This window comes from Eurypyga helias, unplaced genomic scaffold (assembly GCF_000690775.1).
Source record: "Eurypyga helias isolate BGI_N326 unplaced genomic scaffold, ASM69077v1 scaffold11347, whole genome shotgun sequence".
Lineage (NCBI taxonomy): Eukaryota > Metazoa > Chordata > Aves > Eurypygiformes > Eurypygidae > Eurypyga > Eurypyga helias.
In genome coordinates this window covers 195,200-211,332 of record NW_010259847.1, presented here as the reverse complement: position 1 = coordinate 211,332, position 16,133 = coordinate 195,200, and the positions used below count along the sequence as shown (strand labels likewise).

Sequence of the window (16,133 nt, the reverse complement as noted above, 5' to 3'; positions counted from 1 at the left end):
AGCAGTGCTGACACAGAGTCAAAGCATTTCTTGCTTCTCACTCCACCCCACCGGTGAGGAGGCTGGGGGTGCACAAGGAACTGGGAAGGGACACAGCCGGGACAGCTGACCCCAACTGACCAAAGGGATATTCCATCCCATATGGCGTCATACTCAGCATATAAATCTGGGGAAGAAGAAGGAAGGAGAGGGGATGTTTGGAGTGATGATGTTTGTCCTCCCAAGTAACCATTATGCATGACAGAGCCCTACTTCCATGGGTATAGCTGAACACCTGCCCGACCATGGGAAGTAGGGAATGAATTCCTTGCTTTGTTTTGCTGGAAAAAGGAGACAGGGAGCTCACAGGGCTCATGGACAGACCTGGGCTCTGTACCTTGAGCCATTCTTCCTCAGCTGAGGGTGTGCGTGGAGGACCTGAGTACCCAGCTAAACCCTCCTGGGGAGTCCCAGCTGCCTGCTGACAGCCTTCTGTCACCGTTAGCCCTTCAAAGCCTGGTTTAAGAAAACAAAACACAAGTGGAAGAGAAGGAGCCTTCCTACATGCGAAGCTCTGACACCATGCAGGGTGATGGCTCTGCTGCTGAGCGGACGAGCCCGAGTGCCTGCAGTGGCTGCTGTAAATCGAGCCTGCATGGCTCTGGCAAGGGCTGCAAGCACAGAGGAAAAATCCGCTTAGGCACCTAGCTGTCACACACGTGCAGAGGCACTTACTAAGCCACAATAACTGTGCTACAGGGTACCTTTTGCCTTCTTATTATGTGGGGATTAAGGTTTGCCTGGCGTGATGAGAAAGCTGTCCCAATTGCTTGCAGCCTCTCAGCATCCCCAGTTAGAACTGTTTTAAAGAGACAGGCAATTAGAAAACTGTTCCCACTCTGTCCTTTAAAAAAACCCTTAATTTTAACACCTAATTATGTGCAATACAGATCCATTCCTATTTCCTTTGCCAAGCTGCTTCTTGGTTTTGATCTCACAGGGCACTCACCCTCACAGAGAGAGAGGCTTTGATTAGGAATAAGCAAAGGCTGTTGGAGGGGAGAAAACCTGGTGGAATACCAAGGCTGGCAGCACGTTGCTGTCCCTGCCACTCACTTGCTCTATGACCTTGGGCATATTACAGTGGCATTTAGGGCTTTGGGGAGGCAACAATTTTCCTCCTATGCATCATGCTTGGAGACAAAGGACTGCAAAGTGCAAAACTAGAGCCGTAAAACCATTCCGGTAGCTTAATGACAGCTCTGGAAAAGTAGCAGAATACATCCATTTCCCCCCCCATCTTTTTGAGCACAGCTAATGAAGGGAAAAGAAAGCCTCTGCCCTGGCTGAGAGCAAGCATCAGCTGTGAAAGTGATGCACTGAAATGTAGGAAACACTCCGGAGTGCAGGAATTCGGTTACATGGCTGTTTGCAAATTAATGGCTAAATCAATTAAATGAAAGCATGGGATTTCTCTTGAGGAAAGTCTAGTCACAATCGCAAGGGGAAGGGGAGGGGTTGTGGGGTGGGGAATGACATAATCACGTTTGCGAATCACCAGCATGCTTTAATCCATTAATGGGGTTTTTATCTGTGATCATAAAAAGCAGGTTACATACAGCCTGGAAGGGAGTGAGGGTTGGAGGAGAGGGGAGGGGAGAGAAAGAGCAAGAGAGAGAGAGAGACACAGAAAGCAAGAGAGAAGGAGAGCACAATTCACTCGGTGAAATGCTTGCAAGCTTTGGGCTGATAATTAGGGATCTCAGGAGAGCAGTTTCTCAGAATAATCTGCTGTCCTTCGAATGGACCAAATGGAGACAGTGGTTCAGCCCTGCTGATATTTTTTAAGCCCTCCTCGCAGTTTGATGGGCATTCCCAGCGCTTTTGTGCACGTCTCGGAAAGCGTTGACGTGGAAAGGAGCAGCGAGGAGGGGGAGGTTGGAGAAAAAAACTGCAGCTCTTCTAAAAATACGGAGGGCATGCAAGAGTGTGAGCAGGCTGGGGAGGAGGGCGAGGTGAGCGCGCCTCGCACCATGGTCCCCAGGTGCCGGCACGGCGCAGTTTCGGAGATGTCCTTCCTGTGACTGGACGCACCATGAGCATCTGGGAGGTGATCCTGGCTTTCGTGGTGGTGGTGCTGATGCTCGTGGCCCTGCTGGCCAACGTGCTGGTGCTGATGTGCTTCCTGTACAGCGCCGACATCCGCAAGCAGGTCCCGGGATTGTTCATCCTCAACCTCACCTTCTGCAACCTGTTGATGACTGTTTCCAACATGCCTTTGACCTTGGCTGGGATCATTTACAAGAGTCAACCAGGAGGAGATCAGATCTGCCACGTTGTGGGCTTTCTGGAGACTTTTCTCACCACGAACTCCATGCTGAGCATGGCAGCTTTGAGCATTGACAGGTGGATTGCTGTGGTCTTCCCTCTAAGTTATCACTCCAAAATGAGATACAGAGACGCTGCTCTCATACTGAGCTACACGTGGTTACACTCGGTGTCGTTCCCGATAGCGGCAGCTTCTCTCTCCTGGGTGGGTTTCCATCATCTCTATGCCTCCTGCACCCTGTACAACAAGAGACCAGAGGATAGGACACAGTTTGTGATTTTCACTGGGGTCTTTCACACCCTCAGCTTCCTCCTCTCCCTTATAGTCCTGTGTTTCACATATCTAAAAGTGCTGAAGGTGGCACGGTTTCACTGTAAGCGGATTGACGTGATCACTATGCAGACCCTGGTGCTGCTTGTGGACATCCATCCCAGGTAAGGTACCCGCGTGTTCAGCGAGTGAGACTGTTCGCTGCAGAGGAGTGAGAAATGGGTTGTGTTAAATACAGTCTGATCTGTATCACAGCAGGGGATGGGGAGGAGAGAGAACAAGCATCCTTCTTGCCAGTTTCTATTCTGCATGTTTCTTTTTTCTTGTGTTTATTTCTCTGGTTGCAGAAACAACTCTTTTTTTGTTATGCTTAAGGGCTTGCTTTGGGAGGGACAGCAAAGAAATAGGCAGTTTTGGCTGAGCATGCATTTCTCTTTGAGACAGTGATTGGATCGCTGCCCTTTGTCTCAGAAGGTGAATTTAGTGGTCGATAGATTTACATTTTTTGGCACTGAGAGCCCAAAATGTTGCTAGATCGCTGAGAGGGAGCAGGCTGAGGCTGCACATGTCCTTGCATTCGGAGTTCAGAAGAGAAGCTGGGTGCTGCATGCCGCTTGTTCACCCGGCAGTTTCCTTGTTGCTGTGTTCTCAGGAACTTTATCTTTCCTGAAGGCAGAAATGTATGGGAATAATATCTACAAAATGCATACGCATGGATGCCTATACTTAAATCCAAGTGAGAGAGACTTCAGCAGCAATGTTAATATGACAAGAAAGGGATGTATGGAATTCATTTCAAATGACAGTCTTTAAGCACAGGAGGAGGAAAGTCTCTGGGGGCTGGGAGGATAATGGGCTTGAAGGCAAGCACAGAACGGGTATGAATGTGTGCTGGGATGTTGTGCAAGAGAGTCACATCAGGGACTATGCACAAACTGTAAATCTTGCCTGAATTGGTTACGTCTGGATCTGGAAGGGATGAAAATTTGGGTGGAGGAGGGAGGGAGAGTGGGAGAGACAGCTTTCCCTGGGTCAGTAAGGGGAGTACAGTGGTAAAGCTGAAGGAGGGAAAGCCTTGCTGAGTGCAAGTCCAAGAGTGGTGCTGGGCAGGCAGCGATTCTGTTGAGGAGCTGGAGAAGGTGCCTGGTGCACGGGGGAGGAGGAAATCCATGTGTGCTGTGAGTACATGATAGCTCTGCCCACAAGTAGTGGAGACGAGGAAAAGGAGAGAACCAAACCAGGCACTGTTGGAAAGACATGGGATGAGGCTGGTGAGAAGGGAGCAGCAGGACAAGCTAGAGTGATCTGCTTGGGAAATGGGAATTTGAGGAATGAACCTGCACAGCTGAGGCAGGACAGAGAGGGACAGGACGGCTGACCAATCAGAATGTCCTGGCTGAGGACTGAGAGGCTCTGATGATCTGGGGCAGATGGGCCAAGACCCAGCTGTGACGGGGATGGGTGGCAGAGTCAGCAAGTGAGCTCTGGGAAGGGGAAACCAGAGGCACGGCTCGTAGTGTGGAAAGAAGTCAGCCTGGTTTGCTCAGAGGAACTGGTTTGTCTTAGGGCTTAGTGTGGCTGGAGCAGGTGATTGGAAAAGGAAAGGTCTGATGTATTTGCCTGGAAAAAAGGGAGAAAATGATTTGGTCTAGGTAGGGTGACAGAGCAGCTGTGAGGGATGCGTGTGCTGCTTGGGAGACAGTCAGAGATGGGATCTCCAGGTTCAGACTGTCTCTGTCAGAGACTGAGGGGAAGGGAGATGTCTTTCAGAAAAATGCTGGCAGCTGGTAGTGTAGGGAGGTGTCTGATATGAGGGAAGAAGTCATAGAATCATAGAATCAGTCTGCCTGGAAGAGAGGAAAGCGGGGAGTAGTTGAAGAGGTGAGTCCCACACCAGCCATCCCACCTGACCCCCCCTTACTGTCCTTTCCTCTGCATGCTGGAGGTGAACATCAGCTCTCTCCATTTGCAGCCAGCTCGGAGCAGAGCTGCAGGACTAAAAGCACATGTGGCTGTCCTCAAAAAAGGGTCACATTTGAGGATTCCTAAGCTTAAGGCAAGTAAGTCTGAAAGGATCAGGGCAGGACAACACACTGTTAGAGGAACAGAAAAATTTGCTCAGATTTCTCCAGTTAAGCTCTTTGATCTCCCTCTTGTCCAAGAATGCAGTGCAGAACTTTGGGCGAGTTCTGTTAGTGTTCTTGAGAAACACATGTATAAATCTTCCCTTATCCCCCAAGTCACACTGAGGAAAAAACACCCTTCTGCCCTACGTGCTGTCTGGTTGCTAAACTGTGCCCTGACTTAGCTCCTGCACGCACCATAAGATGTGGTGGTTACTCCCAGGCCAGTGCCACGGACCTACTGGGGGCTATTTGAAATAGCAATCATTATGCCTAATGCTTAAAGAATGCCTGGACTGCACAGTAAAGCTTAGAAAAAGGGCAAAAATCTCAATGGTATGTCTCCTCCTCTCCATTTTATGGTCCAGGTTAATTTGAGGGTGTGCTTGCATTTTGTAATCATCTCATTGAGATGTAGGTTCAATGGGATTGTGGGAGCGTTACTTCCTTTCTTCAGAGGAGAGAGAGGTGTATAGGCACTTTGCTGAGAGTAACCTGTATTGCCATTATTTATCTCTCGCATCAGGTTATTCTAAAGCTTCTCAAAGAAAAGAGAGTTTAGCTTCTTTTCTAGACTACAGAATTGGTGGCTGATTTGGCCTATGGTGACACCTACCACCCCTGAAAGGGTTAGACCTCAGATTGCCTTCCCTACTGCGAGAACTACACAAAGGCTGCAGGCATCCTGGAGCAGTCAGTGATGTTCAGAAAGCTCCGATATAACAAAAGCATCATTTGAATTATATAAGTGGGATATATTCAGGCATTTTCAGTGTTTACTATGGGACCTAATAGCATAGACATGGATGCTGGGAGAAGGCAAATGAGAGAACCAAGTTTGTAACCCCAACTTAGACAGCCCTGACTTCTCTGGCTTTTTGCATGGTCTAGTTTCAACACTGAGAAATGTGTACGGACAATTTTCTGATTCCTGTGACTCAGAATCCACCCGCAAGGGTGTCTAGCGACAGGCACTATGACAGATGTCTTTATTACCTGTGACTTGGAAAGACACTAGTGGTCTCCTGAAGATCACTCAAGGCGAGTACAAAGGAAACCTCTAAATACCACATGAAATCGTGTGAATGTTTGGGGCACATGTCCTTTCAAGTTAGCTTAGGCATTTTTACTGGATACTGCCTTCTCTTGACTTTGTACTTCAGACTGAGATATCTTAGGTATTGTGAGAGGTTTGGGCAAGACTTCACTTAAGTGCTTAACCTGTGTATTTCTTCACCCAGATTATATATACTATCTTTTTAGTGTATCCAGCTTTACAGATCTTAAGGTCCAGTATCTCATAAAATTTGTTTAAAATACCAAACCTACAAAGGGATGTATCTTAGATTTTCCAGGATATTAAAATCTTTAAAGGAAAGCTTAGTCAATAATCCAGTTGTATTACCAGTGTCACTACTAGAACTTGCATTTATGTTCATATCTCAGTGCATGAAAGTGTGTGCAAAAGCAAAATACTCATCTGCGTACATTGCCTATATGAAGGAGTGAGATAAAATACCTTCCTCTGTGATGTGGTGTTTATTAGCTACATCTGGAAAGGCTGAACAAAAGAAATTGGTTGAAGTCTTCACCACTTCCCAAGTCATGTGTGAGCTGCAGGAGGCAAAGACAGCGTTGTATGTGCCAGAAAGGAAAAGATGTAACTGGGGAAACTGTTAGAGACAAAAAATACACCACTTTCTACACCCTAACAACATCCTAATTGAACCTACTTTGGAGGTTTGGTTTCCTGTATCACTGTGTGCCTGGGATACTATGAATTTAATAACAGAGGTTTTAAGCAAAGCTGCTACACCTCTAAGGTTATCTGTCTGCCCCTAAAAATACTGCAAGTTCTCCAGCTCTTGCAGAACTGAAAGCACATAGGTTCCCTTGAAAAGGTGGATTTTTTTTCCATCTTGGCTGCCATTTGTAGCTGAAATAACTCAGGCATAGAACATGTAACACTTTTAGACGTGTTTTCATTCTACTTAGGCATATTCCTTAGAGCAAGATGATGTTATTTCAAGGAGAACAAACTTTTTCTCCAGTGCTTATTTAATTTTGTACTTAATGATAGCTGCTCTAGGGACTAGAAATGTAAGACCATATATAAAACAGATCAAAGGAAAAACATTTTCTTTAACACAATGTAAAGGTCACATAGGAACTCACTGCCACAGAGATCACTGAAGCGCACTGAGATCCCCAGGACATAACATGCATTCAGATGATGATCAACATTTGCAGATACAGCAAATAACGTCAGGGTATGGCCATAAACCTCACAGCTATTAACAGACGTGAGCGTGGAACCTGACAGTGAGTCATCAATTAAAAAATTATAATAAAACCAGAGACCAGTGCCACAGTTACATAATACAACTCATGGGCCAGACCATTTGGCTTGCCTGAGCCATGCGTTTGCTGTACCATGAGACCTGGGCAATGAGTCAACACGTAACAGCACTGCGATGTGCGTAGAGAGGGGTTTCAGGACTGCAGTCTGGCTTTGCTTTTGCCCTCTCCAAAGGGTCTAGTCCAGATCACTCTGGAGGCACAAACAGTGCTGCCCATTGAACCCAACTGCCTGGAGGAGACAGTTACTTGTCCATGTCCCTCAAAATACAGAGCCAGCACAGGAGTTACATAGGTAGGTAGGGGAGGAGGATGGGTTTTCACATTGTCACTCTTTTGGTAAGTAAATATGCTGATTTCAAAGGGGATTTCCTGCAGTGGTCTCAGCCCCGTGCTCCCCTCAGCTAGCTGACATACCAAGGATCTTAGGAGCTCTCTGGCAGCCTGGTGAGGCCACCACTGGGAATCTCAAAGGAGAAGATCATGCCCTAAAATGCGATAGGTAGGAAAAACCCCAGGGTGTGAATAATTTGTATCTGTTTATTCAGGAGCAAAGCTGGTTTGAGATGAGGAGTCAGAACATGACAGTGCTCTGGGCTTGTTATAGAATTACTGGCTTTTGCAGAGCTGTACAGGCTGCCCAAATATTTATGGTTGTGCGATACAGTGATTGCTCTAAAGCTGGACTGAATTTTCATAGCATGTTTTTTCCTGTTATGATTTTATTGTGTTATGTTCCTTGTCTTGCTTGGAAGTTTCTCCTAAGATAGTGGTGTTGGAATTGCTGTTTCTAGGGAAGTTGCATGCTGCCTACTGCTCTGGATATTTTTTCAGCCTCTGAATATCATGAGGCAAACTCTGGCCTACAAATACAGTTTACAGTAACTCAGAAAGGAGCTGCAATCGAATGAAAGGCTGAATTCCACCAATTTGAGTACACACAAATTGATGATGTGTGTGTGTGCATATAAATATATAATCATGCAATTCTCAGTAATTGTTTTTGGAGGGTAAGATGATCCTACAATGCATTAATACTTGGTATTGTCCCATATAAATGTAGTGCACCTGGTATTGGCTTATGCAAATAAAACAATTACTGGAAAGATTACTTTCTATCATCCCATAAGTAAAGCCATTAAAATCTGCTACCTGATATTATGATTTATGTTCTTGTTTGTGTTGAATGTTACACAGCGTAAGAGAGCGTTGTCTAGAAGAACAAAAGAGACGGAGGCAGCGAGCAACAAAGAAAATAAGTACCTTTATTGGTACTTTTATACTTTGTTTTGCACCTTATGTAATTACAAGGTAAGTGCAAACCTACATAATGGGAAAGTCTACTGAGATGCACTCTAGGCTCAGAGAAGTAGGGCACTCTGAACCAGAAAATGATTCACATCTCCCGTGAAGATTTTGTGCAGTGTTTCCATTCCTATGACAGAGATTGCATTTACTGAGCCAAGAAAACTATATAAAATGTCATAGCACTTATCTGATAAAATCCTGACACAGCCTGTGGGCCAAAAGCTGTTCAGTCGATATGTTGGTTGCATGGGAGTGATTTAGGAATTCAGTCCACAGCGGTTTGCAGACATGTTTCAGGTCAGGTAGTCACCTCCTCCTCTGATTGCCTCCCTGGTTCAGGGGCTGATCTGCAGGGGAAGATACGTGTCTGAGTAGGTCAAACTGTAAAAATCTGGTCAGCAAAATCCAGCTGAGGTGAGAACATGGTCCACAGACTTAAATGATAACTTTGTCTGACTGGATAGAGTTTATTAGTCATAAACATCAAATATAAAAGTGGTTCTGGCTCATAGCTAAAAAGAATTCCTGTGATTTATTGTCAGATGTCCTTATCTATCTACTAGCTTATCTTTGGAAATGGCTCCTGTGGGAAACACAAAATTACTCCTATGAAACATAAAGTATTAGAAAGTGAGCATATTCAAAATAGTGTTATCTAATTGTTGAAGGAAATTTATAACTTACAGTCCTTATTAAAAGACTGGAAAAACTGAAATGCTGCTATGCATAACAGGGAAAGGAAAAAACAATTTTAACATCTCACCAATTCCAATATCACCAAATAGTTATTGGGACTGACGTCAGTCAAACTCAGATCTGTCACAAACAAATAATTGAAAAGACTGAATTACTACTCATTATAAGTGGGGATGTAGCCAACTCCAAGTTTTTCCTGTTTAGTATACTCTCCTGAATTTCTATTTCTAACAAAACCATTCACAAGAAGGTCTTGTAGTCTCTTGGTAAAAATGGAAACCTGCGTGTCCCACTGATGTTATGTTCATGACGATAATGGCTAATTGATTCATGCTGTTTATTTGTAACAATGTTGCAAATTCTTGCAACAATCTGACAACTACACGTGCAACAATGTTGCAAATTCTTGTAACAACCTGACAACTACTTGCAACAATGTTTCGAAGACATTTGCAACAATGTTTCGAAGGCACTTGCAACAATGTTTCCAAGGCCCTTGCAACAATGTTTCCAAGGCACTTGCAACAATGTTTCCACGGCACTTGCAACAATGTTTCCAAGGCCCTTGCAACAATGTTTCCAAGGCACTTGCAACAATGTTTCCACGGCACTTGCAACAATGTTTCCAAGGCCCTTGCAACAATGTTTCCAAGGCACTTGCAACAATGTTTCCAAGACACTTGCAACAATGTTTCAAAGGCATTTGCAACAATGTTGCTAGATTTACCTTCGCTTTCACTTGGTAGTCACAAGAAGACACTTCATGTCACACACTCTAAAAGGGTATGAAAGGATTTAAATTGCAGCCATTTAGCCTTAGTTCTCAGGCTGTAAGATATTAGAGTATTTGTCTCATCACAAATGGTTAAATTTCATTCCAAGTTGTGTCTCTGAACTTAATGAAAATCACTGCAGTCACAGAATAGCTCGTGGCTCTGTCCTGAGTGATGCCAAGTGCTCTAACCAGGACTGGCAGAAGCACTTTTGAGCTCCTCCATAGGCATCTCATCCCTGTGTTCCATCACCACCTCCTTACCTCCTCTTTACTCTTGTGTCCAAATAGATCCTAAGATATAGAAGAAGGGTTAGATAAATCTTGATCCTCCTCTCTTCAGTCCATAATTTAAAAGTTCCCCCAAGTCTTCAGTCTGCTGAGGACTGATAACTTTGCCACAGATAGTGACTATAGGAAGGGTCAAGGTGTAGGCTCTTGAATGCATGAAGTGCTGGCCAGGCATGTCAGGGCAGGTAAAGGCTATCACTTTCCTGACCTTTCCAGTTCTGACACATTGAGGAGAATCACTTCACAACAGGCTACAGGGAATTCCCTCTCTAGCTGCTTGAGTGTCCCTTCAGACCTTGCTGGATGCCACACACATGGGTGGGTATGTAAGGATGTGCATTACTGTGCTTACCTATACCTCACACGTACGTCTGAGGGTGTTGAAGTCAGGGGGATTAGGAGGCTTTTGAGCTTAATTATATAAGCAAGTATTATTTTCTGGACTCTGTCCAGAGCTTTTCATTTGCAAGAAAGAGGCAATCAATCACTTTTCAGGGCAGTGAACAGAAGATAGTTGATGAAGCATATTGCTCTGCTGCTCATTTGGACAGCCGGCGCTAAACAGCGACATGTTTAAATTAAACACGCTTTTAAGTATCTCGTGAATTGAGGCCTCAAAGCAGTAAAACACAAGGCTTTATAATGAAAACATCTTTCTGCTTCCACACTGAAAACAAATAGTTATCTCTAGCAATTCCTTGAACCAGTGAAGGAGTTGTGTTTATAACCCCAGCCAGATAAATTCTTCTCTGGGTAAACCAGAGTTTTTCAGACTACATTAAGGTAAAAAACAGATTAGACACGTTTTGTCAGGAAAACACCCTTCTAATTAGTTCAGTGGCTGACCTTAAGAAGTATAACAGTAGAAACTGATTATTCTTGTTTCTACTGTACCAGTATGACAGATGTATTACCCTGTATTATTTATTTCTAGGCATAGCTTATTTCTTGGTTTGTAAAACATCTATTAGTACACATCTCTTCTTTTACTGTATTTATCATTGTGTGATTAAATAACATTGTTCAAAACCTATTTTCTCCAACGAGCTTTCTCATTAAAAAAAAAAAAAGTCATACCAGTTTCTAATATTAATTTCCAACTTTGCTCAAGTAAGTTAATAAGTGCTGTCAATGTGAGGAAATTGGCCTTAAATTAAAAATCCTGACGTAATACTAGAAAGAAGTTCATAGCCCCAAGCCCTCAGGTTACAGAGGAGGATGGTAGAACAGGCAGAAGAAGATTAAAATTCTCTTGTATCATCTCTGGGGAACAAGGGGTAAACAAACAGTGTTTTCAAACTGGTTGCCTGTCCTCTGCATGCAGATCCTGCTTGGGTATACAAGCAAGTTCAGAATTCCTCTGCAAGCTATGTTCTTGCCTGTCTGTGCATAGAAATGCAAGATTTTCCTGTGCTGACATATGCAATGAAAGTGGCCTTCTAGTCTCCATCAGAAGGCTCAGCTGGTGTGAGATAGAGGTATTTTCCTCATCAATAGAAAACCCTTTTGGTACAAGCTGGGCAGTGCTGCTTGCTATGCTCACATCTCTGTGTTGACAGGTGGTTCCTGCATCTCTGGGGAACAACAATGGCTAAAAGCAATGGTTAGCAGGATTTGCTACTAGAGATTTGTGAGATTAGCTACAGGAGTCCAAGAATCTGCTTCTTTACTGGCCTCTTATAATGTGTGCACCACTTATGAGGTAAAAGTGGTTAAGGGTAAATCAGCAAACAGCTACTGCAATGGCATTTTTGGATCAAGAAGCAGTCATTAAATAGGGCTTTTTCACTAGCAAGACAGCATACAAAAGATTCAGTCTACCTAGCAATAAAGTGAAAATAAAGTAAGATCAGCATCAGCATAAAACTCATGGTCAGCTGCTTTGTATCAATAACACAAAAGAAACGACTAAGGTCTAATTCTGATGCTACGGGGAAAACAAGAAATCAGAATTAGTCACAAACAGAAATGTTAGGAATGCAAGCTTAAAGAGCTGATTCAAATACTTGGAGAAAGGGCAGAATTTCTTCTTGTAAGAAATTCATCACCTACCAGCTCCAAAATGAAGTGCCAGCTTTGTTTGCCTCCTGAACAACAAGAGTCTTTAGTTTATATGAGACTCTGGGCTGTTCAGAATTTTCTCCCGTAACTCAGTTAAGTGCTCAGGTTTAAGCAATGCACAGTAAATATGGTCCCACTGTAGTAGCCTCCGGCTGGACACGGATGTGTTCAGTAAAAGATACTGCACACGTATATAAAGGGTTTTCAGTGTGTATTACCTGTATAAAGGATCAGGGTCTTAACCTTCAGCATAGCATTCTCATTTATTTACTAGAAGTGGAATAATTGGATAGCCATTTGACATAACACACGCTACAGAATTACTTGTTTGTAAAATATTAACAAAGTATCACAGCAAAACAGCTTCTGGCTTTGAAACAAAAAGTTATTGAAGACAAGACATCAGAAAGTAGCTTATGAAAGCGAAATAGGGAACTACGTAGTTGATGCTGTAGAATTTAATTTACAGGTAGCACTGAAATATTAATGCTCCTTCACTGAAAATGTCTTCTTTTTGGCTGAAACTTTTCATGAGCATTGAAGCTATGCATATGATTACCCTCATAAATGAGAAACAAACCCTGCTTTCAAAGGCAATAAAGTACGTGATATGCCTTGAAAGATTGATATTTAATTGTTTGTACACAAAATGGAATTGCATAGCTTAGGGTTTGTCTGCATTTCTGTTTGCTGCTTGATGTCTACAAATGTAATTTACTATAAAAAAATACACAAGAATTGAAAAATGTGTAAATATCAAGAACAGTTAAGGAACATAATGAAAAAAAAATTAAAATTCTGTTGATAAAAGTGTAGGCTTTTTAGTCGGTCTGTCAGTGAAGGTAAAATTAACAAGTCTTGCAACCCCAAAGTGTCTATTCGATATGCTTTAAATGGAGGTTGTTAACATCTTGTAAAACTGATTGACAGAGATTCAGACACAAATTTGTCATATTTTGGTCATTCAAGGCATCCCCTGAATTTAATTAAGCTTAATCAAATTCACATCTCTAAAGCATTCCATAAAAGTAAATCAGCCAGATGAAATTCAACATGATGAAATTCAAAATGCAAAGAAGGCATCAAGTATGTGGAGTGGAGAATAACAGGAGGAAGGATGGCTCATGGTAGATTACAAAGTAAATGTGACTCAGTGGATGATTAATTTTCAAATAGGCAATTCTCATTTTAGAGCATATTAACATGGGTGTCATAAACTACATTTTATTAAACAAGAGAGAATCACCCTATGAGACCCCCCGGCAGCTTCAGTAGAAGATAATTATGTCTGAATTTTGATCCCACTTTGTAAAGAAGATATGAACCATGAGTTACAAGGAGAGGTTGAAAGAACAACATTTGTTTGATTGAAATGAAAAGGGAGAATTGGGACAGATAGCTGTTCTTTGGGTTGTCAACGTTGTTTACAGTGATCAGCTGAGCCGAGCAGCACCAGTAGAGGGGCAAGAGCAATTCCCAAGTATTTTCATGTCACACCACTTGGTCACCTCAAAGGTCTCACATGTCAGTGAGCCTAAATCGTATTTTGGCTAATGTCACCTCTCCTAAAAACATCATTGTACAGGTACACCCCACTTGCAATGGAAGTGATATACAAAGTGATCAAATTGCTAGTACAAAGCACACAAAATTATTCTCAGTTACCAACATGATGACAGTGGCTAAAGCCCCAGCACTGGCTGCAGACCCATGGTGCTAAGCCCAGCACATGAAGCTGGGAAGGAACAGACCATGGCTTTGCAGTCTAGGCAAACAGAACAGAGAGAGAAGCCGCGTGTAGTCAGTGGTGTAACAAATTAAGGCTCCTTAGTCCCACTTTCGTGCTCAAATGACTGGATCATACCATCTGCCAACGCTATTTTAAACAACACGATGTAGTGAAAGTTTATGGAATAAGAATAAAATGACTGAGGGGAAAAAAAAAAAAATCTTCCTCTCTAAACTGCTTGAATTACCAACACTATTGCCATTGCTGCTGCAGGAACCACGCTTCAGAATGCTCCTTGGAAATGGAGTTTTGTCTGAAGAAACATTAGCAATTGAAGTATTTTCCAGGCAGATTTAAGAGCACCTGCTGCTGATGACAGTTTCAGCAGAGATCTTATTTGCCATTGCATAGTGGAGCTCCCGAGCAGCACATACGGCTGCTCCTCTTCCAGAAAAATCAATAACACCTCAACAGCTGTTGAGACGTATTGAGCAGGACTGTCCTTCAGTGTTGCTCAAAGGCAAGGGGAAAGAAAACCTTGTGGACTTACCAATATTTCACTGTCAAAAATACTGTCTCAGTACAAAGTGAACTATCCATGATAGTGTAGGTATGAGGACTATATAAAGCTCTTCCCTCTCTCAATGGGTTAAAAGTTTTGCCTTGCTAAATTTGTTGCAAATGTATATGTTTGGCCCTTAAAATGGCCAGTTTTGAAAATGAAGAGAGATATATATAGGAAATTAGTTTATGAGAAGATGCTGCATGATATTTTTCATCCTCAGTAAACTTTCTTACCTTATGATCCCAAACTAGACATTAAAAATAGGGCTAGGTTACAGTACTATAGAGAGATGCCCATTTATCAAGTATCTTGATGGCCTGAGAAAGTCAAATGAGTTCAAACCCAGGTCTACATCAGAGATTTGGACTCAGTTTTTAGTCTACAAAAGGTGTATTCCAGTAACAAATAAATAGGCTCTTTTGAATACTGCCTGATATCCTGCTGGAGCTATTCCATTTTGCACTAAATTCTTCAACATTTATTGTGGTAAATGGTCAAGAGAGTCTTTTAGGAGGCAACACAACCAAGGTCCACTTTCAGCCTCAGTAAATGTACAGCTAACTGCAGAGGGTCAGAGATGCCTTGCAAGCTGGAGGTCAAGACACTCTGATAGAAGCTGTGTAGTCCCATCCTTGGGAAACTCTCCTCAGGTTTACATTTTCAGTCTCAGAAATGTATAAAGGAAGGACTACATTCACATTTTCAGAGCATGGCTTTCTTTTCTTTTGTTTTCTTACAATTGCCCAGAAATAAATGGGGGTTGGGGTGTGTGTGTGTGTCATTGGCTTACAGCTAATAGTTGTGCTGTTGCTCCATATTTTTAATCTGACTATTCACCCTCTCCACCTTTCTTTTTCCACAGACTTGTCGAATTATCCTCTGTGGTCCACATCAATTCCCATTGGGGAATCATTTCCAAGTGCTTAGCTTACAGCAAAGTTGTTTCAGACCCTTTTGTGTACTCTTTGCTACGGCATCAATACAAGAAGACATGGAAAGACATCATAAACAAGATCCTCAAAAGAAGCTCCATCAATTCCTCTGCACTCACGAGCGAATCGCACAATCAGAATATATTGCAGCTGAAAGAATGAGGAGTCTGGTATGGGACCTACAAGACACATAAAACAATATATGGGACACAAAAGTAACTGGCCTATCCCTAGTAGCTATCCTCAGCTGTGAAGGTTTTGTGGGGCAGTCACGGACAGGTTGCAGCCCAGCCCATGTCCCCCCTGTAGCCCCCGTAACACCTAAGGGAGGCAGGCGGCTTTTCTACCTCCCATCTCCAAGTAAGAGTGCTATTGATATGTGGTCTTGCAGGCTTTGCAAATACAAATCTCCCATTGATTTCCACCAGCAGTCACACATGCCTGTAGGGTAAAAAACTAGTCCTCAGCAGAAGGACTCACGGAAGGAATGAGAGCAAAGTGATGCCATCATAAGATTTCTCCAAAAAAGCTTCACAGGGATATTTGTGCTGTATTTTTCACTAGTTGCAGGTAAGGCTCCCTCTGATGGAGCTGCCAGCCTGGCTTTAAAAAAACAACCCAAACCTGGTTGGTTGAGTAGGTCCCGTATAAGAAACCTCTTAATAGGAAAAGCTTAATAAAAAAGTCTTTACCTAGATACTCACACAGTGCCCGACATAG

At 43.0% G+C, this 16,133-nt stretch overlaps 1 protein-coding gene across 1 annotated transcript; it reads left to right on the top strand.

The window, feature by feature from the left end:
• The first annotated feature begins 2,074 nt into the window (after window positions 1-2,074).
• Window positions 2,075-15,575, top strand: GPR26 (G protein-coupled receptor 26). The gene is made up of 3 exons (XM_010154794.1): window positions 2,075-2,742; window positions 8,257-8,370; window positions 15,344-15,575. Exons 1-3 carry the CDS (start codon window positions 2,075-2,077, stop codon window positions 15,573-15,575), a joined length of 1,014 nt encoding a protein of 337 aa, XP_010153096.1.
• Window positions 15,576-16,133: the final 558 nt, after the last annotated feature.

Bases quoted from the DNA above. Each gene is read 5' to 3' on its own strand.
- GPR26 (XM_010154794.1), top strand. From the start codon at position 2,075: ATGAGCATCTGGGAGGTGATCCTGGCTTTCGTGGTGGTGGTGCTGATG. The intron at 2,743-8,256 runs GTAAGGTACCCG...AATGTTACACAG, and splicing joins CTTGTGGACATCCATCCCAG to CGTAAGAGAGCGTTGTCTAG. The intron at 8,371-15,343 runs GTAAGTGCAAAC...CTTTTTCCACAG, and splicing joins GCACCTTATGTAATTACAAG to ACTTGTCGAATTATCCTCTG.